We start from the raw sequence: 27,721 nt of genomic DNA, 5'->3' as shown, positions 1-27,721 counted from the left end.
GCCCCTCTGAAGGGAGGAGGCCTCTGGCCCCCAGCTGGGCCTGCCTTCTCCTCTCCTGCCCTTTCCACCTCAGTCCTCTAAGCTTCCCCAACCAGCAGGTTCAAGGCCACAGACTGCCCCCCCCCAGCAGGGGGCAGGGGCTGCCTGGGGGCTGTGTGTGCTCCAGGATGGGCACAGGCAGTTGTGCTGCCTTTCTGAGCTGGTGGTCCCCCCGCATCCCCACTCTTGAGAAAAGAGGAGCCTCCCTAGCCCTGTGGGAGCTGCAAGGACCTGGGGAATTGGCGGGGCTTGTTTATCTCCCACCCTCGGGCCCCCTCTGGCTCTTCCGGGGCCACCCTGGCAGCCCCGGGGAGGGGGAACCTGAGGCAGGGAGTGGCATCTGGGCCTCTCTTCCCTGGAAGGTAGGGAGCTGCAAAACCAGGCTTCCCTTGGAAGCCAGTCCACAGTGCCTGTGGCTCTCTGCTAGACGTTGAGAGGGTAACGAAAAGTAGAAGAGGGAATAGATGGTTGGGAGAGGTTCTCATCCTCGGCGTACGTGGTGCTGGGATCCACGCTGATGGAGAGCAGAGAGGGAAGGCAGCGTGAGGGCAGGGGAGCCACAGGAGGCCTCTGGATGGATGTTGGCCCTCGGGCTGGGTTCTAAACAATGCGGGGTTTGGGTGGACCGAGAAGAACGGCGAGAACATGCTTGGTGGCAGCGGCATGAGTAAGCATGTAGCTTTGGAAACAAGATGTGGCAGTGTTAGGGAATCGTGAGGAGGCTGACAGCCCCGCAGGCACACGGCGGGCACCCTGTGCGTGTGTGTGATCAGGACTAACATGTCGGTTTAGCATCTGGGGTGAGCCACATTCTAGCATCCCAAGCCTGAGCTCCGCTCTGGCCTGCTGCTCTGGTTGTCTCCATCCTTCCTAGTGGTCCTTGGCTCTGTTCTCGGGCCTGAACTCTTCAGCCCCAGAGCCTGCCTGGCATAAGGCTCCCCTCATTCTCCATGCCAGCCCCCTCCGCCTCACCGGGGCCTGGCCCTCCCTTACTTTCCAGAGGCCTGGAGAAGGATGGCAGCCTCGCCGAGGGCCTCACGCTGAAGAAGCAGAGCGGCATGCACTTGACTCTGCCCGATGCCCATGACGCAGACTCCGGTAAGAATGTGCCCTGTGGGCAGCCGTCCACGTGAGCCCACAGCTCCCTCTCCCAGCCTGAGCATCTGCCCGCCTGGTCAAACCCACCCCACCTCCTGCCAGCCGCTGTGCTAAGGGGCCTGTGCTACCTCGGGCCTCTTTAGGGCCCATCTTGGCCGGATGGCTGCTGGCCCTGGGGCAGGAAGTGGGCAGCTGGCGTAGGCGAGCCAAGGACCCCAGCCCCTGTGTGGGGAGTGAAGAGAGTGGGGGAGACTGGGGTGGAGAGGGCGCCGTGGAGCACGGAGACCGTTTCCCCTTAGGAAAGCTCCAGGCCAAGGTCTGCCGTGATAATGTCCACCGTAGATCCATCGAGTAGAAAGGAAGGGCTGAGCTTCTGTTCACAACTGCAGACCCAAAGCTGACGGTTGTTTCCTGGAAAAACTCATCCTGACGTCCATGACTTGTGACATTCAAACAAGTTCGGGATCTGCAAACTTAACATGTTTTAACCCAGGACCTGATTAAAGCAAACACCTTCCTTAAAAACACAAGCAGAATTAGTCACGGGAATGGAAGCATCAGGGAGCTGTGTTTGGTGGCATTGCTCATCTTTTCCACTCCTGTGGCGGTGAACCAAGTTGTGCCTTCGTTGTCAAGTGATGGAGCTGATTTCCAAAGCCACGCCCAGCACCTGACTTGAGAGGCAGGTCTGAGGATTGCTGGGCTGGACGTGGAGCTGCGGACGCCAAGGAAGCAGTGGTGACGGAGAGTGTAGCTCCCTTGCAGTTAGAGAGGGAAGGACCTGGACAAGGTTATTAGGACTCTGTATACACCCGCCTTATAAACTGAAATCATCTGTGGTTTGCCTTGAGGTCTCCTGAGTTTATTGGAGCCTTTACTGCCTCTGAGGGAGAGGGAAAAAAGTGCTCGCACTTCACCTGCACGTGAATTGTAAATGTCAACGGCTTATATATCCCGGACGGGGACCCATGTCACTCTGAACTGCCACATGGAGAAGTTCTCCAGAGGGCACAGGGTCTGGCCTGAGCTGCTACCCAAGGATCCTTCACAGTCCAGCCACCAATGGGACCTTTCTATCAAGAAATAATAGGCACTTGTGAAAACAGGAAGTAAAAATGTAAAAGGAAGAAAGGAAAAGTCGTCCGTCAGTTCATCACTCAGACCTTAATAAATGGCCTTTCAGACTTGTGGAAACATGGCCATATTTTCTTGTTTGTAAAAATGTGATCATACTCTTTTGCAATCTGCTTCTTTTTACCAAACTCTATAACGTCAGCCTCTTTCTGCATCGATACCCATATTTATGCATCGTTATTTTAATGACTGCATAGTCTTGTATGATTATACTCTCACTTATTTTTAATCAATCCCAGTTGGCAGAGAGTCAGGCCATTTCTGTCTTCGGTATCCCAGGCAGTGGTAGAATGCCTGCAGTTGCCGACATTCATGGTGTTCTTCCCTAGTGATTAACTCCTAGAAGTGGGCTCACCGCCTGATTGCCCCTCAGAAAGCTCCTCTCTCCGGCCTGGGAGGTGGGCCCCTCCTAGTGGGTCTGTGCGCTGTTTAGCGGCCGCTGGGCCAGGCTGCCCTGCCCTGACACGGCATGCCCTGTCGGTCCCGAGGGGCTGCGCAGCCTCTGTCCTGGGGCCTGCGGTGGGGCACTCGGACTCTGTGGCTCAGCCCCTCCCACCTTGCTCTGCAGGTTCTCGGCGGGCATCGTCCATCGCAGCCTCCCGGTTGGAGGAGGCCATGTCGGAGCTGACCGTGCCCAGCTCGGTTCTGAAGCAGGGCCCCATGCAGCTGTGGACCACGCTGGAACAGATCTGGCTCCAGGCTGGTGAGTGTCCCCAGCCCCCTGCCTGCGGGCCACCAGGGCCCCCTCTGGCTCCTCCGGGTCTGCCCTGGCAGCCCAAGTTCGGGAAGCTGTGTCCTGAGGAAAACTAGTTAGGACTCAAACCCCCGAGAGCTCATGGGAGAGCTAGAGCAGAGGTGAGATGTGGTGGCCCCAAGAAAGCGAGGCCTGGTGGTCAAGTTCGTTGAAGGCAGAGGGCTGGTAACCCTAGGGTTGCCGTTCGGGTGACAATCTCTCTTAACAGCTAGTGGGCACCGTTGCCACCATGGAGTTTGAGGGTCTGTTAGTACTGGGGAGGCCGGCGGCTTCAGAGTTGCACGGCTCACTTACTGCCTGTCCTGATCTAAAATGAGCTAGTGTGTGTCAAGCAGTTAGCACATAGGAGGTGCTCGGTAGATGGTCCTGGGCTTCTGTCGTGTCCACTATAGTGACGGTAGAGGCAGAGGCAGCGTGGTACCCCCAGCGGTGAGGTTCCTTGATGTTTGGCTAAGGGATGCTGAGGAGTGACTCGCTGAAGTGATAGAAAATTTAATCCCACAGTGGTGTGAGAGGTGGATTAGAGTGAAAAAAGAGGGAATCAAGGCCAGAGATGTACCTGAATGAGATAGAGTGGCAGCTTCAGAAGAAAGAAGAAGGCGGTAGGATAAGTGGAATCCTAAAAATGCACCAGGCCAACACGCTCCCTTGACCCAGGAGTGAAGCTCCTCACCTCTTACTGATTACCCTCCTATCTGCCCCGTCTCCAGCAAGGGGGTGGCGCCGATAGCCCCGAGGGCAGATGGAGAGGAGGCAAAGTAGATATTCCCTTCCTGGGACCTGCGGATTTTGCAAGTCAGAGTTAGAATGTGCTTGTTGATTGAGGATCTAAGGTTCCCCGCTGCATGGATTTCACATATGGACACATTAGTATGCAGGACGCCCCCGCTCTCCCCTCCACAGGCTCTAAATCTGGGGGGAAAAGTTGGACCAGGATTCACAGAAAGACTAGACCGGGAAGCATGTTAATAATGCAAATATTGCCCCAGTTAGCACATCAGGCTCCCTTAGGATGCTAGGGATATGGGGCTGTGCTCCACCGTCAGCTTGTTACATCTGAAGTAGGAAGAGGAACTTTGAAAAATCCAGAGGGATAACAAACAAGGCCTTAGTCTGGTTCAAGATAAATTGCATCCCAGTCTGTTTTGGCAGTAAGTTCCGTCATTAACCCAGTCTTAGGTTGGTTAACGTTATATCCTTCATCTCCCAACTGTCATTCTCCTCCCCTCCCTCTGCAAGCCTCTTTCCCATTCCAGTCTGATGTGAGAAGCCTCACGGAGGGTTTCCGCCCGAGAGATGAGTTTCAAAAATGTTGCCTCTTTGCCAGTGGGTTCGTGTGAAAATGGGAGAGGCACCCGGCCCCATAGATGCTCCAGGATCCTGAGTGTCAAGAGATGCCTTCCAGAGGGGCAGGATGGCCCACCTTTCTCTCTGACTGAAGCTCATGTCTCTGGGAGCTAACAACGTGCTAGAGAGAGGGAAGTAGGTGTAGGGAGAGTTCCCCTGCCCTGGAGGTCCAGGGGCTCACAGGCGGCTGTGGGCTTCCCCTGGGTCAGGGGAAGTTAGCACGAGTCCCAGCTCCCAAATGGCAGATCCACACTGTTTGGGCTGCCCTGGCTCTTTAGGTGGCCCCGAAGGTGGAAGCTACCCCTGCTGTCGGCTGGGCAGACTGGGGACCTGGGGTCGGGCAGTCAGGGCTGTGTCTAAAGAGCGTATTTATTATAAAGATACAGTTGAGACGGAAGCTACGCCTGACCCTTGGTCCGACAGGCTCCTCTAATTCTTGTTTCCTTCTTTCCTCCTCATTCTTCCCTTATCTTCCTCCACTCTCCATTCTTTCCCAGCTCCCTGCCCTTCTCCACCTCTGGCCTTCTGTGCCCGCTTCCCATGGCCTCTTTTCCTTTGCTCCTGCCTGCCCTTCTCTCCTCCTCTCTGCCCGTCAGCCCCTCCTCCTGAGTCCGTGAGGAGAGCGCTCCCGGGGCAGGAAGCCGGGAGCCCAGGCCCGTGCAGCCCTGACATCTGTGTGGCCTGAGGAAAACGGTGCCCCTCGCTGCATCCCAGGGATGGAGGGTCTCAGACCAACCCGAAAAACCCCTTCAGACCTTTGCGTTCTCTGTGTTACTCTCCCGGCCTTTCTCCCTTCCGGGCCCCTGCTCTTCTCTCTCATTCCTCCTCCCCCACCCTTCCTTCTCCTTTTTTCTGGGCATCCGTATGTCCTGAGGGTTTGCTCCATGGGGAACTGCTTATTTCCTTTAGGGGACAGTTTGGGGGACCCCTCCTGGGGCTCAAGGTGTATTCTTTTTAGGGTCTAACCTTCTCTCCTGCCCTGGGGGCCCCTGCCCTTTTAGCTCGGGTGGTCCCCCTTCCTTTCTGGGGCCTCACGGAGGGCCTCTAGGAAGCGCATCTCCCCTGGCGAGGCCCCTACAGGCCTTAAGCGGGGCCCTGGGCCCTCCCTCACCCTGCTTCTCAGCTCAGTAGCAGCGAGCGAGGCCTTCCTTCCTGCAAAGAGGGCTCGGCACTGGCAAGACGGGCAGGAAGACTGCAGCCAGCGCTGGGTGCAGGGTTAGATCAGGATGCCTCAGAAAAACATCATAAAAGGGACTGTTGCAAAGCTCCAGGGAACAGATGTTTTCCATTTGGGGCCTGCTGAGAGAAAGCACAGAGGAGGGTGGGTGGAGAGGATGGAAGGAAGAAGGAAAGCCCAGACAGACAGACAGACAGGAGAGGAGGTCAGGAGCGGGCAGAGAGGGAGACGAGAGAAGTGAAAATCGGAAGGGAGGGGGAGAGAGAAGGAGCCAAGGGGATCAGAGAGGGGCCTCTGACACGGAGCGGGCAGCAGGGCCCCTGTTTGCTGGAGTGATGACCTCGACTATGAGAATTCAAGGAAAACCCAGTAACAGTGGTTGCTCATCCAGCCCTGGCCAGGGCGGGCCGGGATGGGTGTGGGCACCTCGGGGCCCTGGCAGCCAGGACTGGGACGTAGAGGATCGGGCAGTGGGTGGGCACCGTGCCACGCGGCTGCAGCCGAGGCCGGCTGTCTGGGGAGCACCATGTTGGGTAAAACAACTGAGGCTAGGAAAAAGGGGTGCATTGCAGCCCCCAGACCTGTGAGTCTGTGTGTAGGTCAGGGACCCCGCCCTGGAGGCTGGGCCTGCCAGGGGCTATCCATAAAGCGGCCAGGAGCCCTCACTTCTCTGGCTCTGTTCTGTGTCATCTGGTTTCCTGCCTAACTGGTAATGTTCATCGGAGCAAAGCAGTCCTACCTATTTTTCAGGGTATGTTCTCTGGTGTGGGCCCAGGACAAGGCCCAGGGCCCCGAGGAAGAAAGAAGGTGGAGGTCCCTGTAATTGAAATCTGTTGATGTGAAGGCACTGTGAAGAGTTCCCAAGGGAGGGACCGGGGCCAGCCTCCAGAGATGGGGCTCAGGAGACAGGGCAGCAAGTTGTAAACAGCTTAATGAGGCGGGCCAGGACCAGGTGGGCAGGTGGGCCAGGCCTGGGGAGGGTCAGCTGGGACAAGGTCCAGGGGAGTGGCGAGCTGGCCTCTGAGCTCAGCTCCTGGCGATGGAGGAAGCAGCCCCAGGGGCTGGTGCAGGACAGGCCTCCCCACGCCCAGCACTCACACCACACACTTCCTTCTGCTTCTCCCTCCTCCTCTGTGACCCTGAGAAGTCCTGCTGCAGTGGGTCCCAGCCCTCTACGTCAGCACAGCCTCCCTTCTCCTCTCTGCCAGTCCAAGTGTCCCTGTGCCTTCAGGGCCTGGCTCACATGCCGCCTCCACCAGGAAGACTTCCCTGACCACACCAGCACAGCTAGCCTGACCCCGTCCGAGCGCCCAGAACACTCAGCGATGGCACTTGTCACTCCGCTGCCCTCGGTCACTCCAGTGGCTTGGTGGCTCAGCTGCTCTGCTTTCCCCTCCTCCTCATGGGAGGGCCAGGCACACGGTCAGTCCTCAGCAGCTGGACATCGGACCCACATATAAAGGCAGCCGGCGGAGAGCCCCAGGCGGCAGCTCCGGAAGGGAACACAACAGCAGAGCAGAGGAGAGCGAGGCCGAGATAGCCAGCCCTCCCTGCCGGGCCCCAGGTTCAAAGCCCACCCCTCCTGGCCTGGCCTTCCGAGCTTTTCACCGTGGGAATCTCCAGTTCAGGCCATCTCTGAGGACAAGAGCCTGTGCTTCCCTCGCACCTTATCATGGGAACCTGGCTCCTCTGAGTTTAATTAATTCTCTGATTCTCCCAAATTCTCTACTCCAGAAAAGAGAAAGAGTACCCTGCTCAGAATGCCCTCTGCAGCATTCAAGCTTCTTTGATTACAGTGGGCCTTAGGCCACATTCATGCTGAGCGCCCCCTGTGCTGTGTGCTACAGTCAAGGCCTTAGGCCTCCTTCCTGCTTCTTGTTGGAACCAGAAGACGGGCTGCCTGGGCCCAGGTCTTCCACCTTTTCTGGGAGCCTTCTTTGGGGAGTCTGTTATCCGCCCCCAGCCCCTGGACCTAATCTGAACTCGTGTAACCTCAGCTCTCGGCCTGTGCTGGGAACAGCTCTTGGCAAAGCCCCCAGCCCAGCTCTGCTTGCCCTTCTGTGCTCCCTCCCATCTGTGCGGGGCAGCCGGGCCCACGCTGCCACGAGACGAAGGCTGAGTGGGCTGCGAGGCACCTCCGGTGCTCCGCGCTTCTGAGGGCACCTCCAGTAGGTGTGTACCTGTGCAGCGTGGGTTTGAAATGCGCGTCTGTGTGGGTGGGCCCGCAACTGGAGAAACTGCCCTATTTTCTACTGATCTGGGGGAAGAAGGCAAACTGGTTGTGGGGCGGATCTTCCCCACCTGTTGGTTGAAGGGCGTGTGCATCCCTGATTCCTCTCCATGCGACAGAAAGTCCCAAGTTTGGAGGGAGGCCAGGAGCTGCCCCTTCCAACCGAGGGACTGGGGTGAGGCCCCCCCCCCTCAGCCTGGGGCACGGGAGAGTCTCCCTCCCAGACTCCTGAGGATTAAATGAGAGGAGATGCTTGCTTGGCCCACGGTCAGCTCTCAGTAAGTGCAGGCGGGTTTGTAGCTCCTCAGCGTGAGCCCCACCCCTGCCCTCCACGGTTGCTCCCTGGGCCTCCTTCCTCCCACCCCTCCGTGGTAGCATCACTTGGCTGTCCTCGTCCTGACCACGCAGGTGGATTAGCTCTTTAGTCAGCAGCCCTCCTTGGAAAGCGACCTCATCTGCCTCCCGCCCCCTGTTCCCAGATACGTGATGAATAGGTGAAGTGACGGGACAGAAGAGTCCCCCGAGCAAATGCTTAGCTGCAGGGGATCCCACTCGTGCCCCCACTGCCAGGCTCTGAAGTCAGACAGCCCCCTGCAAACCCTGGCTCCACTGCTTACTCTCCCTGTGGCCTTACGCGAGTTCCTCACCTTCTCTGTGCCCGTATCCTCCTCCCTGAAGTGGGTAATAGAAGTGCGTTGTTCACATAGGGTTTTGTGAGTGTTGGTGGAGTCGGACCGCGTGTAGCACAGAGCATGAACTTGACACAGAGTGAGCGCTCAGAAGCCACGGCCTGGTGCTACCGCCGCACCCCAGAGCGAGCCAGTCCCATGCTGTGTCTCGGTGGGGTGGTTTCCATCACCCAAGACCAGTTCCTAAACTCCGGGGGCTGATGGTCGGATGCGGGAGGGGGCCGCTGCCTCTGACTTTTCCCACAGCCTCACCTGCCCGTCTCGTTTCACAGCCGAGCTGTTCATGGAGCAGCAGCACCTCAAGGAAGCAGGCTTCTGCATCCAGGAGGCTGCGGGCCTCTTCCCCACATCACACTCGGTGCTCTACATGCGGGGCCGGCTGGCCGAGATGAAGGGCAGCCTGGAGGAGGCCAAGCAGCTGTACAAGGAGGCGCTCACGGTGAACCCCGACGGCGTGCGCATCATGCATAGCCTGGTGAGTCAGCCCCACACCCGCTCCGAAGGCCTCGGGGCCCCCTCCCTACCCCGCAGCCTCCACTGCCTGCAGCGCCTTGCTGCCACTGTTCCCTGCTGTCCTCCTTCCTGCTCTGTTGGGAGAACAGAGACTGTTCTCTGTTCTTGTAGAGACAGGCCATCCCCCTTCAATCAGAGCCTGCCTAAGGGGATGAGGAGAATTGGTTGATTCTTGGTGACTCCCTTTTGCTGTGTTTCTGTCAGGCGATCTAGCCCCAGAGGTTTTCACTGTTACTCATCAGGTCCCTGCCCTGGAGACTCTAGGCAGATACCAAAATGCGTTTTTTCGGGGGTCCCCAGGCCCTCCCTGATCACGGGGCTGCCTTGCCCTTTTGAGAGGAGCTCCATGCCTCCTTGTGGGATTCAGGCGATGTTTTGGGGTGGGCTGTCATGTCAGGCCTGACTCAAGCACACATTGAGAATGGCCTCGGGGTGCTAAGAGGGGCCGGCAACCCCTAATCCTAGGACATGGAGCCCAGGACTTGGGTGCCCAGGGCTCGGTGACTCTCCTGTGGGAAGGTTCAGAGGCTGGGAGCAGGATGCTGGTGCTTTTGTCCTGGCCTTGCCATTCTCTTCCTGGGTGATCACGGGCAAGTCAGCCCCTTCTTGGAACCTCAGTTTTACTCACCTGTGCAATGGGGATTCTCTGGTCCGGGAAACATCTAACAGGTGGTATAGCATACCCTAAGGAAGACTGTTTTTCCTCGCCTTCCTTATCTGCTTTCAGAGAGCAGGTATCAGGATAAATGTCGTGATTGAAAGTGTACAGGCCTGCATATGCACAGTGATTTCTGAAGTATAATTTAGGAGCCCGCAGCAACACAGTCTTTCCCAGTCCCAGGGTCTGGGTTCCACCTCAGATGTCTCACTTTGAGAGCTCTCTGAGGAGAATGGCCGTGAGGGTGTCACTGATGTCTGCCCCATGGAGAACACAGAAGCATCAGGAGCATGGCTCCAGGTGGCTGAAGGATTATCATTGACAAAAGGGGTCTGCTTTGTTCGTGAGTAGAAGCTACGAGGAGTTAGACGTCAGCTCAGTGTCAGGAAAAACGACTTAACTCTTGGCATAGTCCAAGCACAGACTCATGAATCAACTGGTGAGGATGTTGCCCAGAGAACGTAAATATCACATGTGGGAGGAGCTGGACCAGGTCACCTTTATAAGGTCCTTGCTAACCCTGAGAGTCCTTGAAAACAGACCAGTACGGAGATTCCCATCTCAGCCTGATCTCTTAAAGGATTTCTAGCTCAGGCCCATGTAGCAACAGCTTGGCCTGGTCTAGGTTCCCTCCACATGACTCCGTGTTGCCTTCCCGTCGGCTCAGCAAATGTTTGTTTTTTGCAAGGCACATCCTCCTTCCTCCCACAATTCAGACATTAGCTCCTCTGATAAATGCCTCCCCGGAGGTCACATCCAGAAACTTGATTAGGGATCTGCGAGGGGGGATGTGGGCTCTTGTCGTTAGGCCTGCAGGCAGGCAGACGGCTGCCTTTCCCTGTGCTCGTGGATATGAGCCTGCCGTCTCGGGTCTCGAAAACCCGACCAAATCCAATAACAAGTACAATTTTGAAGCAACATGTACCATTTTTCATTTATGCTTATTATTGTTTGTAGCTATTTTCCTAAAACTGAAGCAGTTTGCAAGGGTGGGTTTCCATGGTAACTGAATAAGTTGTCCGGAGTGGCTCCCTACAGATGTTTCTGAAAAGGTCCCTTTTCTCTTCCTGGGGTGCCTTGCTGATTTGATATAATCGGAGAAGGGACTGCCCACTGTTAAGTTACAAGCAACCAGAGGGGCAGTCGGCTCCAGCGTGGGCAGCCCATCCCCTTTCCACACTCTGTGTTCCTGCCAGCATCCCACACATACGCATAAAGAATAGCAAATTTCAAGCCTGGGGAAGACTTACTAAGCACTGTTTTCCCAAAGACATGCGAACACTTTGGCTCGTTGGACTCCAGTGTTCCCTGAGCTAAGTGTCTTCCCCGTACAGTCCTCAGACTCAGGACATCTGGAATCTAATCCCGGCTCTGGCCCTAATTCACTTGGGTGATTTAGGAAAAGACACACTTAACTGCCATGCTCCTGATGTCTCCTGTTATAAATGAATAACGAGCTTCATCGTTACTAGACCAGTGTTTTCTAATCAAATGAGGTGACGCATGTGAGAGTGCTTCTGAAAGTCTGCAGTGCTATATCAGAAAAGACAGAACACGCCACACGCCACACTGTCCAGTCCCTCGCCCGGGACAGACGTTGCTTATCGGTCACAGCATTTTTTCCCACTGAGCACAGATGGGATCTTGGGATCTTTTTCAGCATGGTGTACTGCATGATGGGAGTCACTCCCCGTCGGTCTAAGTCAGCTTGGCACTTATGTAAGGGATTCACAAATCCCTTAGATTTGATGTGAATCCCTTAGATTCACAAATCTAAAAATAGTAGCGAATAAGAGAGACACAGCAGTCGTCTCAGCGTGAGGCTGGTGCATCCTTGGAGAATTACCCAGAAAAAGGAATATGGAGGGGAACTGGTAACACACCCCCACTGGAGTCGTTGCCAAGGCAGGTTCCCAGGGAGGGCATCCTGGCCTTGCTATTGCCACTGTGGCTCTTGGAGGACATCGGCCTCTGCTAGGTACGAGGGGAAGGAGACACAGCCCTCCCCTGAGAGCACGGCCACCCATAGCCTGGTCTGGAAGAGCTCTGGGCTCCTCAGTGAGCCCTCTAATATAGTGGCTGAGTCCCGCGCTCCGAGTTCCGGAGAGAGGAGGGCAGAGATGCACTCAGTGAGCTGTGTGGGTGCCCGGTTCTGCCCTGCAGTTCTTGGGCAGGATGGTCCAACACCAGGAGGCCGGCCTTGTGGCCTCTCCGGGGCTTTGTACATGGGACAGGAGATTTGGAGACAGGCTGGAGAAAGCCTCTGGGAGGGGAGAGTTGTTGTTTCCAGGAGCCAGGGTTCAGGCTTCCAAGAACATGAACTTCGGCCCAGAAGCATATCCTCTGCTCTTCCTGTCTTTCTGCCCTCCCGGCCCTGGATGTGATGGGGACGTTTCCATGGTTCCAGCTCCACCCTGGGCTCAGCTCAGGCTTTTCCACCCAGATCAGGCAGGAAAGAGACACGTCTTTGGCAATGCTGTGTCAGCAAAGAGTTCCTGCCGCGCGCACAGCAGCGTCCCTGAGGAGTCTGTGCCGTCAAGCCCCGATCCTGCAGGCTGCCACCTCCACCAGGCTCAGGGATGGCCAGGTGGCTTTGGGAGACTGCCAGGTGTGGAAAGAGAAAGACATGCTCTCTGCCAATGGAAATTCCCAGTGAAATCCCAGGAGCAGGTCCCGACAGTCTCTGCCAGCTCCGTCTCAGCCTCCCCTCTAGGTAGCCGGAAACCCCACTCACTCAGCCTGGCTGCTCAGAACTTAATTTACTGGCAGAGAATCTAGTTAAGAAGGGGAAACCTGAACTTTACCTGCCTGTCCCTGAGGAAACCTGAGAAAGGAAGCAGGGTCCTTCCCAAGATCAGCAGAGGAGTTGTCCCTCGGGTGACGCTGTTTTTCAGAGAAGGCTCCATGGGCTTGGCCGAGAGGGGACCTCCAAAGGAACAGAGATGCTTAGGGAAGGCAAGGAGCCCAGGAGTGGCTGATGGAGTCATCAACTCCCTGAGAACCCTCCCAAGAGGGGGCTCCTTGGAGGTAGGTCACCTGACCTTAATGGCAGGAGGGTCCCCAGCCCTGGCCACAGGCTGCCTCACTCTCTCCACCCTCTCCTTTGAGGTAGGTCACCTGACCTTAATGGCAGGAGGGTCCCTAGCCCTGGCCACAGGCTGCCTCACTCTCCACCCTCTCCTTTGAGGTAGGTCACCTGACCTTAATGGCGGGAGGGTCCCCAGCCCTGGCCACACGCTGCCTCACTCTCTACCCTCCACTTGCCTGAGCCGGGACTGTGGATGTTTGGTGCAGACTGTCTCACTGCAGGTGGTAGCTTGAAAGCCTCAGCCAGGAGTGGGCAGGTGTGGCTGCGTCCCTGCCACCATCTGTGTTTGTGGTGGTTGGCGTCCCGCCCTCCTCTCCCAGGGACAGATCCTGGGGGGTAGTGGTTTCCTGGCCCCTCTCTGGGCAGGCTTCGTTGCTCTTCACTGGTCTCTGCCCCTGGTCATGCTTTCTTCCTGGGGACAGAGCTTTAGCTCCTGCTGCCCCCTCTCCCCAGAACCCTTTCCACGTCGGACACCCCAGCAGTAGGGGGAGACAGCCCTGCATAAGCTTTGGCTCCTGTCATGTAATTCCCAGAGATGTGATTTCTGAAGCAATCCTGGCTGCGTGACCCGGCCTAGCCTCTCTCCAGATGCCCCTGGAAAGACAGGAAGACAGTGTTTCTGTCATCTGTTGCCCCCTGATGAGAGCTGGTGATGAATTATTCCCCTGCATTCATTCCCTCTGGCTCCCAGCATGGTTGTCTTTAAGTGGACTTGGGGCACGGCCATGGCATGCGGCCACCCCCAGTTGGCCCCAGAGCTCCTTGCCTCCCTCTCTCCAGGCTGGGGTGTGCCACTTCACGACTTAAGTCCCGCAGAAGCTCCCTCCCACCATCGCTCTCCCTCCCCAAGGCCGGGCCTGAGTCAGCGAGAACCAGGGCTCTGCCCCACCCAAACCTGAGGTTCTGGGTTGGGCCTTTTGCAGGTGCTCCAGGAATCTAACCTGGAAGGCTCTGCTCTCTAAGGTCAAAGAGGTGAACTCCACCCACCCTCCCCTGACTGGTCCTGTCCCCAGTCCTGGAGGGTAGGACCAGACGGGAGAGGTCTGAGACACGCAGTCAGCCCTGCCGGCCTTCAGGTTAGGGGGGCACTTGGAGATTACTTCCTCTTGCTGGTTCAGTTTCTCTTCTATCAAATGGGGATAATAATTCAGGCCCTTGTGACCTGAAGGGGTAGTTTTAGGGGACGAGCCAAGAGCTGTGAAAAGATAAGTCAACACCGGGTATTTTTGCCACCATTCACATGGAAGACCAGGTGGCCTGAGTTTGAGCCCCACCTTTGACAGGGCTGCTTGACCTCACTGCCATGGGACAAGGGTCATTGGCCCAAATCTCCTTGTGCTGTTGGGTGGCCCGTGGTGCCAACAGAGCTGCCTTTGGGGTTGCCTCTGGGGCTGGGGTGGTTTTTAAGCCCCCAGTATCACGTCTGGAGGTTGGAGCACAGCATTCGAGTATGACTGAGCTGGACTTGAGTTCCACTTTGCCTGTACTCACCATTTAACCTTGGCCAAGTTCTTCAACCTCCCAGAACCTCAGTGTCCTCCTCTGTAAAATGGGACTCGTGACGCCAAGCACCTAGGGCTCTTGTTAGGATCAGGTTAAAGAATTCTGTAAGTTAATGGCCCAGTAGACAGGGTTACTTTTACCTTTATTGATTTAATTTATTTTTTATATTGGAGTATGTTTGATTTACAATGTTGTGTTAGTTTCAGGTGTACAGCAAAGTAATTCAGTTATACATATACACATATCCACTCTTTTTCAGATTCTTTTCCCATTTAGGTTATTACAGCATATTGAGTAGATTTCCCTGTGGTTTTTTAAGTCTGTTTTGTAAATAAATTCATCTGTATCATTTTTTAAGATTGCATGTATAGGTGGTATTGCACGTGTAAGTGGTATCATATGATGTTTGTCTTTCTCTGCCTGACTGACTTTGCTTAGTATGATCATCTCCAGGTCCATCCATGTTGCTGCAAATGGCATTATTTCATTCTTTTTTATGGCTGAGTAAATAGTCCATTGTATATATGTACCACATCTTCTTTATCCATTTTTCTGTTGGTGGACACTTAGGTCGCTTCCATCTCTTGGCTATTGTAAATAGTGCTGCAGTGAACATTGGGGTGCCTGTATCTTTTCAAATTATCGTTTTCTCTAGATATATGCCCAGGAGTGGGATTGCTGGAGCATATGGTAGTTCTATTTTTAGTTTTTTAAGGAACCTCCATACTGTTCTCCATAGTGGCTGTATGAATTTACATTCCCACCAGCAGTGCAGGAGGGTTCCCTTTTCCCCACACCCTCTCCAGCATTTATTGTTTGTAGATCTTTTGATGATGGCCTTCTGACCGGTGTGAGGTGATACCTCATTGTAGTTTTGATTTGCATTTCTCTAATGATTAGCGATGTTGAGCATCTTTTCAGGTGCTTCTTGGCCATCTGTGTGTCTTCTCTGGAGAACCGTCCGTTTAGATCTTCTGCCCATTTCTTGATTGGGTGGTTTTTTGCAGTTGAGCTGCATGAGCTGTTTGTATATTCTGGAGATTAATCCCTGTCGGTCGCATCATTTGCAAATGTTTTCTCCCATTCTGTGAAGTTGTCTTTTCATTTTGCTCATGGTTTCCTTTGCTGTGCAAAAGCTTTTGCTTTTTCATTTCAAAGTGTGGCTCCCAGGCCAGGTTCAGATGCTCTTGGTTTGCAGAGGGCAGGGGATGCCCAGAGCCGAGCCCCAGACACTCATTGTAGCGAAGCCTCTCCGTCCTCTGAGTCCACCAAGCGACCCTGACCCAGGCACAGAGGCCTGGGACATCAGCCCCAGCTGCCCTGCGGGTGGGACAAGACTGTGCACAGTGCGAGGCCAGGCTGACGCTGGCTGAGAGCGAGAGCAGCCGGCCCAGTGAGCTAGAGTCTGCGTTGAGGGACGAGGGGGATTTGAGACCCCCTCTTGCCGTCGCATATGTCAGGTGAGACTCTGCAGCTAAAGGGGCGTGCTGGGCCCCGAGGCTGCTGGAGAGGAAGAGCAGGGAAGGCCAGGCTCGGGGAGGCCCTATGCTCGGGCCATAGTCTTGTTAGGCTGGTTCGGCCGCTGCTTCCTGACTTGAAGGAGGAAAGGTGTTCTGAGCAGCTGAGAAGTGAAACTCAGCACCCGGCCTTCTGGAGGTTCTCTGACGCTGGATGAGGCGGGCAGTAAGGTCTCTGGTTCCAGGGCCCCATGCCTCCGCATGCAGGACAGCCCGCCTGCTCTAGGCTTCTTCCTTGTTGGCTTCCTGAGCCGTGGCAGAGGGCTGAGGGTCCAGGCAGCCTGAGGCAAGGGGAGGACCTGGAAGTCTTGCCTGCGCTCGTGAGCGGAGTCTCCCCAGCTCCAGTGGGGCAGGAATACTGCTGCTGTGTGGCAGGAAAACTCAATAGGAATGTCTTCTTGGCCATGTGACCTCCTAGGTTTTATCGGGAGCTCTCTTCCTGGTCCCTCCGCAGTGCTGCCTGATGGGGCAGTGGAGAAGGGAGGAGGGGTGGGAGGTGCCAGGGCGTGTCCCCTCAGCCTGGGCCTCCCGTGTCCAGCGGCCGCCCCCAGCCCGCCTCATGCCCACGACGGCACAGCCGCAGCACTGCCCCTGAGCCCGCGCCCCGGGCTCGCGGAGGCGGGTCCCCCTGCCTCTGACCCAGGACTTTAGGCAAACCGTAGGCCGGTGTGTGGACTCCTGAAGTCCACACCAACCCTGATGAGGAAGTGGGCAGGAAGCTTTCTGGCAGTGGCACAGACTCAGCTCAGAGCCACGGTTAAGCACTGTTGGCTTAATTTAACCCCAGAATCAATGGTCGGAAAGACATGTCTGGAGGGTGTAGCAGGGTTCAGGCCTCTCCGCTTGTGCAGAAGGCCAGCACACCCCTCAGGCTCCTGCTTAGAGAGGAGCATCTGCCATGGGGTCCCCCTCTCGCTGCCCATCACAGGGTGTTCACTTCTAGAATCCAGAGGCCAGAGGCCTCGCTGCAGCCTCCTGACCTGGCCCCGTGGGCCTGGCCGTGCTCCAGGGTGGGCAGAGCCCCCAGCCAGCCCAGAGCCTGAAACCAACCCGAAAAGGCCCAGCCCCCTGCCTAGAAGCGGGACTGGCAAGACCCCCCCTCCCCCGCAGGCCGTGCCCGCCCTCTGACCAAGCGGTGCTTGTCCTTGAGCCTGGCTGCGGCCCTCTGCAGACAGACACCACCCCCAGCCGAGGGGCCCGCTGGTGTTCATGACATCTCACCTATGGAGGCCCTAGGAGGAAGGGACAGGCGTGAGTTCTGGTATGTGAAGAGCACAGCCACCTCTGCTGCCCCAGAAGCCCGCTAGCTAGGCTGGGCTCTGAGTGAGTCTGCGGGCGCTCTGGGCCGAGGCCTCTTCCTGTGAGAGAGCCAAGGGGAGCTCTGGGTGGGTCTAGGAGTCATACCCTTCCCACAACAAGGAGGTAGGACCAGCCTGGGGGCCTGGAGCTGCCCCAGCTCCAGGAGGGATGTGATGTGTGGGCTAGGTTCTCAGCCGGGACAGATTCCTCATTCCCAGTGTGGTTGGACAGGTAGGGGCTGACACACCTGGGAGGATCCGGGAGTGCACGGAGAGAGCTGTGAGCTCGGCTGGAATGTGGGCCTCCCTGAAGGGTGTGTCAGCCCCCCTCCCCTCCCCTCCCCGCCCCTGGGGTGGGTGAAGGGAGGGAGCCTTGGGGCAGCCTCAGAGGTGGTCCCGCCATGGGCTCCTTCCTGCAGCCCCATGGTCCCCAAGCAGGGGGCTCCAGGGACCTGGAGACTCCAGCAGCCTCTAGCTGATTCCCGGCTTCCCAGCTGGAAAGGCTGTTATAGAATCCCAGGAATGTGCCTTGAGCTCAGAAAGAAAATTCCCAAAATAACTTCTATAAATACTTGAGGGGAGGGGTGGGGAGGGAGCCCTCAGCCTGGCCTGCAGCTGGCCTAGCAGTCAGGGCTGCTTCCCAGGGCCGCCCTCCCCCCAAAGAAGAAAAAGTCTCACACAGCGGGACCTTCCTGCCGCCCCTCCCCTCTGGGGTACAGCGTCAGGCACTGAATCAACCGGATGAGATGGTGTGCAGTGGTAATTCTCCAAAAGGCAGGTAGGACCCCCGCTCCCCTTCATCCCCATCCCAGGCTGTGGCTTCTGACCCCAACCTGTACTTCCCCAGAGAACCTGGGCTCCTAACAGGGAGCGTCCCTTCAGAGTCTCCACACAAACCGGAGACCAGACCCTAGCCAGGGAGGCGGCCCTCAGAGTGCCTGCCTTTGTGGCCCTAAGCAGGTCACTAAGTACGCATAAAGGCCTCCGGTGTGCCTGGCTTTGCACCCGCGACCACCACCATCCCCCCAAACTCTTGTGAGCTGCTGTCCTGTGGGAAATCACGGAGCAGGCAGGAGCCGGGGACCCTGTCTCTCTCAGCCTACGGGGGTGGGGTCAGGGATGGCGTTCGAGAGCTACAGTGAGGAGCATACCCTCCAGGCGCTGGTGTGGCAGCACGTGCTGCCCTTAGGCAAGAAAGACAGACTTCCTAGAGGAGCAGGGTCCCGTCAGATGAGATGAGGCCAGATGCTCCCTCCCTTCCTGAGATCCAGGAAGGGAGGGAAGGAAGAAGGAATGGACGACCTCGGGAATTTCTGGGGACTCCCCCACAGCCCTGCCCCTCCCTGAGCTCCGGTTATAGGCGCCGTCCTCCACCACCATCGGTGACTCGCACTTCTTTCTAATCCCTGTGTGGGCAGCACCGCGATGGCATCTCCCAGGTCAAGTGTCAGAAGCTGAGAGTCACTTGGCAGGTCTGGTCTCCTCTCTTGACACAGGGAGGGAAGGAGTCAGCCGGGATATTTGGATGGAATTGAGACCAGTTCTGTGTTCCCACCATCTCCCTGGAGACCTGTTCTCGGGGGCAGCTGGGGGTGGGGTGACTGACGGCAGGCCCTCGGCTCAGCGCCGGGCTTTGGGAGAGCAGGTGAGACCTCACATCCTCCTGGGGCAGGGCCCTGCCCAGTTGTCAGGCAGCAAACAGCTCTGAGTTGCTACCAAACATGAACCCAACGGGCTGGTGTCTCAGGCAGGTGGCAGCAGATCCTGTTACAGGCCCTGGGCCTCCAGACCCCAGCCTGACCCCGGTGTCTCCTTTCAGGCTCTGAGGTCAGCACCCCAGGGTGGGGGGGATGTGATCCAACCCCACGCCAGCCCACACAGTCTTCCCTCACAGGGAGCCTTGCCCTCCAGATCTTCTTTGCCCTCCCTGCCCCTCCACCCAGGACCCTCTGTTCATCCTGGGGACACTTCCACTTGCTGTCAGCCCACCATGCACCCTGCTCTATAATTTCAAATTCATCCTTGCAGAACCCTCACAATAGCCTACGAGGTAGGACTGTTCTAGCCCCTGGTTTACAGACGAGGGAACAGCAGCTCAGAGAAAATGGGCCACTTCCCCATGGTCTTGGCACTTGTCAGTGGCACAGCTGGGATTCCAACCTGGCCAGGTCTTCCGGCTGTGTAGCCCTGGGCTGTTTTCCTCTACATAGAACATACAGAGGAGCCTGCCACAAACCTAAACCAACACATACACACCCTGTTCAGCCTGCAGACACATCTGGCCCCTTCCCAAACACCTACACACTTCTTGAGATCAGGGGTTTTCAGGCTTGTTTTTAGATATAAAGCCCTCTTTTCAAACAAAAATCTCACATGGAAGCTCAATATAGAAAACTTGGTGTGTAAAAGCCACTGTGGCCCCGCCCCCGCCCTGGGTGGCCCCACTGGCCTTCCCCATCTGTCCTCTGTTGCTCCCCCATGGGCAGCACTCACAGGGCTCAAACCTTCCATTTTTGGTGCTTAATTTTGGTGTCTGGCGGCCTGTTGTCTCGCCTTCCTGCCCTCCTCCTCGTGGGCCCTGTTCCATCATGAGCTGCTCAGGGTCCAGCTCCCAGGCCATGTGGACAGAGCAGCTTGGCCTGGAGCCCTGCTGGCCAGACTGGACACTGCCCACTGGTCCTGGACAGCCCTGAGTCAGCACTGCACCCATCTGGCCAGATCCAGGAGCCCTGCCTGAGGCTCTACCCTGCCCCTGGTTCCCCTGCCCTCCTCCCCATCCCTGTGGTCCCCTGGGGACAGCTTCCCCCTCGGTTGAAGAGCTCCCCCCCTTTCCCTCCCCCTGGCCACCAGACCGCCAGCCAGTGCCTTCAGAGAAGGAGGCTTTTCCTAGGGCTTCCTGAGCACCATCTTTCACTCTTGCCTAATTGGTCGTATTCCAAGCCCTCGGAAGACTTCATGAAATCAGCCATGTGCATCTTCCCCAGTGGGTCTCCATAGCAACGGAGGGCCTAACTCTGGGGAGTGCGGCAAGGAGGAAAATGTTCCAGCTAAAAATGTACATGTCCGTCAGTGGGCGGGCACCCAAGAGGGGGCTCCTGGCACACGGAAGGCAGCTCCCCACCCCCATTCCCTGTCCAGGAAGTCGCTGTTGTTTGGGCTTTACCTCATGTCTGAATGAGAGGATGCCCCCCCCCCCCCGTGCTGCGATACTGTGGCACCTTTGAGGGCTGGGACACAGATTAGTGGGAGGGTGCAAAGCAGTCTTTCTGGGACTGGAGGTCGAAAGAGGACCCTGGCCCTTCCCCCCCACCTCCCCATACCCCTCCCAGTGTGGGTGGACGTAGGGGGGACAAGGTGCCAGTTTCACTTCCCAACTCGGTGACAATTCCTGTCACTTCCTCTGTCTCTCCAAACAACAGGGCCAAGCTTCCCAGGCCCCTCCCAGAGGCCCTCCTTTCACCCAGCATCTGTCCCTGGTTCCCCGGCCATCTGACTCTCCTCCTGCGACCCTCACCCGCCTGGCCAGGCTGGGATGGGCTTTAGGTCCCAGGAAGACAGGCTACCGATGCGGGCACAGGAGCTGTCCATTCACCCACAGGCTTGAGGTCCCCCCAGGCCTGTAGCGCACACTCCTTGGTCTCACAGGTCCCTGGGGAGAAGGGCAGCGCCACAGTGCAGCCCGGGGCCTTGGGGTAACAGATCCGTTGACTGAGAGCTCCCGCACATCAGGCACAGTTCAAGTGCTTTGCCTCTACTGTCGTGTAAACGTCATAACAACCCTAGAGGTGGACACAGTGGTCTTTCCCATTTACAGATGAGAAAACTGAGGGCCAGAGAGGGGTGACTTGCCCGGGATCCCTCAGCTGTAATGGGGAGACCCGAAGCCAGGTCTGCTGACCTTAAAGCCCAACTCCTGGGGCAAGGAGGATCAGAGCTGCCACAGTGGGTGACCCGGGAGGCCGGGCTGGAAGCAAGGCTGGGACGGACACAGAGAGGGTTTGCATGGGTCAAGGGCACGGTCACTTGACAGTACCTGAGCCTGAGACGCAGGGCCCTCTCTGGCTCGTGGCTGTGCTGCTTCCACTCCTTACCCCGATGGCCAGGATACCCCTGCCCCAGGACAGCCTCACTCACCCCACCCTGTGCTTGCTCCCCAGGGTGTGATGCTGAGTCAGCTGGGCCATAAGAGCCTGGCCCAGAAGGTGCTACGGGACGCCGTGGAGAGGCAGAGCACCTGCCACGAGGCATGGCAGGGCCTGGGCGAGGTGCTGCAGGCCCAGGGCCAGAGCGAGGCCGCCGTCGACTGCTTTCTCACCGCCCTCGAACTGGAGGCCAGCAGCCCAGTGCTGCCCTTCTCCATCATCCCCAGAGAGCTCTGATGAGGCCTCGCAGCTTTGGGGAGGGAGGGAGCTGCCCAGCGGGCCGGCGGGCAGCAGGGAGCGTGGGTCAGGGGAGGTACGGGGCCTCAGGGCGATACATCTCTAGGGAATGTGTCTGCAGGCTGCAGCCCTAATTCTCCTCGCCTCCCCCCGCCACCCCCGCTTTCCCTCCAGGGCCAGCTGGGACTGGGAGCTGCTCATCTGGAGCAGGGTGGACCAGGTCTGCATCAAAAACAAATCCCTTGTTCCTTGGGACTCAGACTGCATGGAGTTTGTGAGCAAGGAAGTAGCTGGGAGGCCACATCAAAAGGGGGACGCTCCCCAGTGTATCTGGGCATCATCTAAATGCGCAGTAAGGGTCTGTGAGGCTTGGGTACCTCCCCTCCCCCACCCCATCTAAAAGCCCCTGTACTGTACCTGCCACCCTCCTTCAATATCTCTGACCCTGGATTTCCCGGCTTTGCACAAGCTTTAGTCTCGAACCTCAGCTCTCTGCTCCCCACGCCAAAGATGAGCTGCCCTTTGGCTGGGCCAAGAGGGTTCTCCTGGGTTCCTTCCTCGGCCCCTCGGGAGGCAGTCTGCTTGAACCCTCAGTGACTTAGAGTCATGGTGACTGGACTTGTTCCCCAAGAGCGCTAGTGGGGGAACCTCACAGCTGTACTTCACCACCTGCCCTCAGCAGGCCTCGGTGCCTGGGGGAGCCCCCTGGCCCTGGCCTCACACCCCACTCTCAGGTCGTGCCCAGGGCAGTCATGGCTTGAAGAATCTGCTGGCAGGCAGGAAGAGGACGGACCTCTGGGTCCTCTCCCAGGTTTAAGTTAGTGGACAGTGCCTGGCCGTGCCCCTCTTTGCTTGGGCCCGCCTTTAATCTTCCCCTCTGTTGCCAAGTGCCTCTGGGGCCTCTGGTGTCTGGCCAGGGGCACTCAGTTCTGGGCCTAACTAAACTTCCATTTCTGCCCACCTCCACCTCTCTAGAAACGGGCCTCAGCCACCTCCTCAGGCCCTGGGCTGTAGCCCCTAGGATACAAACATGGCCGCTGGACCCAGCCCTTCCTTGCATCAACACCTCATTCCTTCAAGCCTTACCTTTCTGGGCAATGGGTACAGTGTAGCTCCCTCTAGGGGTTATAATGTGGAGACTGGCAATCTCTAGGACTGCCCTTAACACCATCCACAGCCCATTTTCACCTCAGGCTCTCTTGGGTGACCCAAGCCCCGCCCTAGCCATTCGGTTTCCCCTGCCTGGGGCCAAACAGGGCCTGTAATTAGAGACCCAAGGAAGGGCCGGAGCCTAGCCCCTCCCTGGTTGTGCAGGCCTCTGTGTATGTGACACCCGTCTCTACCGAGGTCCTGGGGGTGCTGGTGGGTGGTGTCTTCCCTGCTGCGTGATACTCTTGGAACTCTCCCCACAGGCCTATCGGGGAACTCCTTTCTTATCTGCACTTTGGGTTTCAGTTTTAAAGCCCCGTGTGGCGTATCTCTCACTTGAAGGTGTGTGGAAGGGTCAGCTGAGGGCTGCCCTGGCCCGTCAGAGCCCGGTCTGTTCCTCGGAGGCGAGGCAAGAGGCTGTTGGAGACCCACGCTCCTCCCAGCCCTGGCTCAGCACTCCACACCCCCAGGTGCCACCAGGGAGAGCCTGTGCCTCTAGCCTTCCCATGCCAGGCCAAGGGACACTGTAAGGACACCAGATCCTTCATCCCGCCTGGCTGAAGGATCTCTATATGTGTATGTATGTGTATAAATATATATATATATGATAGAGATCTATTTTTATTCTGGAATTCTGTTAGAAAAAAAATAAACAAGAAAAAGCAAATGCTGTTGGTTTACATTGGGATGCCCAAAGATGGTGGTAGTGAGTCCTTGGTAATAGGAAAGGCAAAGGCAACAAATGCATTTTGACTTGAAGCATTCCTTTTAGGAAGCCTCAGCGGGGCTGGGCAAGTTGCTTGACAATTCAAAATAATGGTCTTGAATAAAGAGGCCCATGAAGGGAAAGCAGGTTTGTGTGAACCAGTGTGTTCATTTATCTACCAGGTACCCATGGGACAGGCCTTGAGGGAGGGAGCCCTGGAGAAGAGGCAGAGGCCTGAGAGGTCATGAAGGCCGGGGCGGGGATGCACAGGTGGGGAGGGCAGTGGGAGGGAGGGGCCCACTGAGGAGATTGTGATGAGTGCCCGGGGAGGGGACTAAAGACCTAAATTTAAGGCCAGACACTATCAAACTCTTAGAGGAAAACATAGGCAGAACACACTATGACATAAATCACAGCAAGATCCTTTTTGACCCACCTCCTAGAGAAACTAAAGACCTAAATTTAAGGCCAGACACTATCAAACTCTTAGAGGAAAACATAGGCAGAACACACTATGACATAAATCACAGCAAGATCCTTTTTGACCCACCTCCTAGAGAAATGGAAATAAAAACAAAAATAAACAAATGGGACCAATGAAACTTCAAAGCTTTTGCACAGCAAAGGAAACCATCAACAAGACCAAAAGACAACCCTCAGAACGTGAGAAAATATTTGCAAATGAAGCAACTGACAAAGGATTAATCTCCAACATTTATAAGCAGGTCATGCAGCTCAATAACAAAAAAACAACCCAATCCAAAAATGGGCAGAAAACCTAAATAGACATTTCTCTAAAGAAGATATACAGATTGCCAACAAACACATGAAAGAATGCTCAACATCACTAATCATCAGAGAAATGCAAATCAAAACTACAGTGGGGTATCACCTCACACCAGTCAGAATGGCCATCATCAAAAAATCTAGAAACGATAAATGCTGGAGAGGGTGTGGAGAAAAGGGAACCCTCTTGCACTGCTGGTGGGAATGTGAATTGATACAGCCACTGTGGAGAACAGTATGGAGTTTCCTTAAAAAACTACAAATAGAACTACCATATGACCCAGCAAACCCACTACTGGGCATATACCCTGAGAAAACCATAATTCAAAAAGAGACATGTACCAAAATGTTCATTGCAGCTCTATTTACAATAGCCCGGAGATGGAAACAACCTAAGTGTCCATCATCGGATGAATGGATAAAGAAGATGTGGCACATATATACAATGGAATATTACTCAGCCATAAAAAGAAACGAAATTGAGTTATTTGTAGTGAGGCGGATGGACCTAGAGTCTGTCATACAGAGTGAAGTAAGTCAGAAAGAGAGAGACAAATACCGTATGCTAACACATATATATGGAATTTAAGAAAAAAAAATGTCGTGAAGAACCTAGGGGTAAGACAGGAATAGAGACACAGACTTACTAGAGAATGGACTTGAGGATATGGGGAGGGGGAAGGGTAAGCTGTGACAAAGTGAGAGAGAGGCATGGACATATATACACTACCAAACGTAAGGTAGATAGCTAGTGGGAAGCAGCCGCATAGCACAGGGAGATCAGCTCGGTGCTTTGTGACCACCTAGAGGGGTGGGATAGGGAGGGAGAGGCAAGAGGGAAGAGAGATGGGAACATATGTATATGTATAACTGATTCACTTTGTTATAAAGCAGAAACTAACACACCATTGTAAAGTAATTATACTCCAATAAAGATGTTAAAAAAAAAAAAAAAAGCCTTGCAGAGGCGTGGCCAAAGCCTGGAGGGGGGTGGGAGGCAGCAGGGGGCGTCCAGACAGGGCCAGAGACCCCTGCTGCCTCCAGAGCCTGGCTGGGAGAAGCCAGGGCCAGACGTGCCACCTGAACAGGAGAGACTGCCCCAAAGGCACTGCCAATGGAGCAGCTTCAGCACCTGGGGGAAAACGCCAGGGTAGGGGTGTGTGCTGAGAATCCAGGCCACATCCAGATCGGCCACCTGCTCTGAGAAGTCCACACCAATATTCTCCTAATGGAAGTTATGCCACGTACAAATACACTATATAAAATGTGTATCAAATGATGACATCAGTTTACACAGAAGCCCTATTTTCTCCGTGCACCCCAAGGGATTATCTGATGGACCCCCAAGGCTGCACCCACACGGTCTGAAGACAGCTGCCCTTAAGGCTTCCTCTCGACCTCAGGGCCTGGCTTAGACAGAGCTGCCCACTCAGCACCCCGGCCACCTCCACCCTGATCCTCAGCCCTATTACTGGGGTTACGGTTTTGCTGTTAGTGAGGAAGGGCCCTTCTTGGAGCTCCTGGGTGCCCAGCTTTGATTTCCCTGTGATACTTTTTTAGAAAACACGTTCAGTCTTTAGTGGTTTAACAATTAGTATCAGATTACTTGTCACACACCCTCATCTGCCAGCTCACGGCCCCCTGGGGTGAGAATAAAGGCTGCTTTAGGCTATAGATGGTGTCACTTGTCTGCCAGCCTGGGAGAAAGGCCTAGAAGAGCTCATCCTACAAGGACAAGACGAGGGAATCTGGAGGGAGGGAGGGGCAGGGAGGGGCGGCCTTCCTGTCCCTGAGGAGGGCTTTGCTGAGCTGACCTCAGGGTGGTCAGATGTTGGAAAGTCAGGCAGTGGTGGAGACCCAGGCGCTCCCTGACCTCCAGCTCCCCATCTGCAGACCCCTCATTCACACTCGAGCCCTCCCTGGAGAGGGAGGGGGCCAGCCCCGTGTCCAGCCCATTGTACCAAAACGGGCTGGAGTTCGGGGCTAAGACTTGGTTGCACTGTCACCCCCATGGACCTCCAGCCCACAGCCCTGCAGTATTAATAGTGTTTATCTGCAGGCACAGGTATGAATGGAATTTCAGCCACCACCCCCAGACTCCTACCAGAGTACTCACTGTTGCATTCACACCCCGGACCCGAGCGCTCAGATGTCACTGTGCAAATATTTCTTGGCCTGGTTTTCGGGAAGCATCCAGCTAAACAAATATCCCCCAGCCCGTGCTGCCAGCTCTTGATGACAACCCACAGTCAGAGAGCCTCACACATGAGCGACCTGTGGGACCACCCCCACGTGGTGCAGACTTGGACTCTGGAAGCTAGGGAGGTCCTACTGGGAAAGTACCCCATGCCAGAAACGCCTTCGAATTTTCATCAAGCTCTCTCAGTTGCGAAAAGCAGAGACCCACTGAAGGTAGCACCAGGAAAGAGACAAGGGGGGTTCCCTGGAGCCCTAGGGCAGGGACCGCAGTGCACAGATATGGGGCCGAAGCAGCCATGCATCCGTGTTTGGTGATGGAGTCAGCACCCAGACTGAGCTCAAAGGCCACTCTACCACTGGCTGGCCCTGTGCCCTTGAGCAAGTGACCTACCCTCTCTGTGCCTGTCTCCTCATCTGTAAAGTAAGGATAATCCTGGAATAGTGCCTGCTTTGTGGACTGTCATGATGATTAAGTGAGAAAAAACATGGAAAGAGCCTAGAACAGTGCCAGGCCCATAATAACCACTGGATACCTGTGTGATGATTTTCTCTGCCCTGCCTCTTCCCTCCTCCTCTCCCTGCTGGCTGACCTCGCTCACTCAGAGATGCTGCCATGGGACTACGTTCAATCTACATACCCTGGCTGGCCTTCCACCTCCACTGCTGCAGCGACACCCCTCTGTGCATCTGAGCTTAGATTCTTGGATGAGACGATCCCACTGGTCCCGCTCATTTTTCCATGGGTCCCTAAGAACAGCCAGCTGTGACCAGGGGATGGGCCTCAGGACACAAAATATGGCTGCCTGAGCAGCTGGAGTTCCGGGTGAGCAGTAACGGGCCCCTTCTGAGACCCTGCATCAGCCCATCATTCCCTCAAGCCTTGCCCTCCTGGGCACTCGGTACGATGCAGGTTCCCCCGGAGGAGGAAGACAACAGAACTCACACCCCCTTGAACACCCACCCCACCCCTTCCCTATCATTGTCACTTATGGTACATCATGGGGGCTCCTGTCCTGTCTCTTCTCTTGATAGCAATGACAATCCTAACATTCTCCCTCTACTATACTAGGCATAAGGCACTTTGCTTATCGGTGGACTCTCTCCCCGACACTGCTCCTTTGGTAGTCAACAACCTAGGGAAGTGGGTTTTGTCCCCATGAAAGGTGACGAGACCATGGCGCCTCCACTCACAGCTAGGAATATGGCAAAGCTGAGAGTAAGGTCCTCACCCACAGAGCCAGCACCAGCTCACCAGACGATGGGAGAGAGGAAGGCAGTGCCTGTCACTGAAGCAGCAGAATGACCAGGAATCCTCCAGCAGGGGAGAACGGCCGATGCTCAGTGCTGCCTGCCACCCTAGCCCCCTCTGCAGCCGGAGAGGAGGTTCCTTAAACAGAGACCACTCAACAAGCTGGAAAGTCCCCCAAAGAGCAAGAGGGTTCTCAAGATGTCAGGCA

At 56.0% G+C, this 27,721-nt stretch overlaps 1 protein-coding gene across 3 annotated transcripts in view; it reads left to right on the top strand.

Moving 5' to 3' along the window:
• The window catches only part of TTC7A (tetratricopeptide repeat domain 7A), a 123,500-nt gene extending 100,074 nt beyond the window's left edge, over positions 1 to 23,426 (top strand). For all 3 annotated transcript variants that reach the window (XM_033419124.2, XM_004264981.4, XM_049696372.1), the window contains 4 exons: positions 1,040 to 1,137; positions 2,840 to 2,974; positions 8,741 to 8,943; positions 21,203 to 23,426. In XM_033419124.2, the coding sequence (XP_033275015.1) occupies positions 1,040 to 1,137; positions 2,840 to 2,974; positions 8,741 to 8,943; positions 21,203 to 21,424 (658 nt within the window). In that variant the 3' untranslated portion in view covers positions 21,425 to 23,426. The remainder of the gene's footprint in view (positions 1 to 1,039; positions 1,138 to 2,839; positions 2,975 to 8,740; positions 8,944 to 21,202) is intronic.
• Positions 23,427 to 27,721: the final 4,295 nt, after the last annotated feature.

Source organism: Orcinus orca, chromosome 13, assembly GCF_937001465.1.
Source record: "Orcinus orca chromosome 13, mOrcOrc1.1, whole genome shotgun sequence".
Lineage (NCBI taxonomy): Eukaryota > Metazoa > Chordata > Mammalia > Artiodactyla > Delphinidae > Orcinus > Orcinus orca.
Note: the sequence above shows the minus strand (reverse complement) of the source record. Positions and strands in the feature narration are given on the sequence as shown.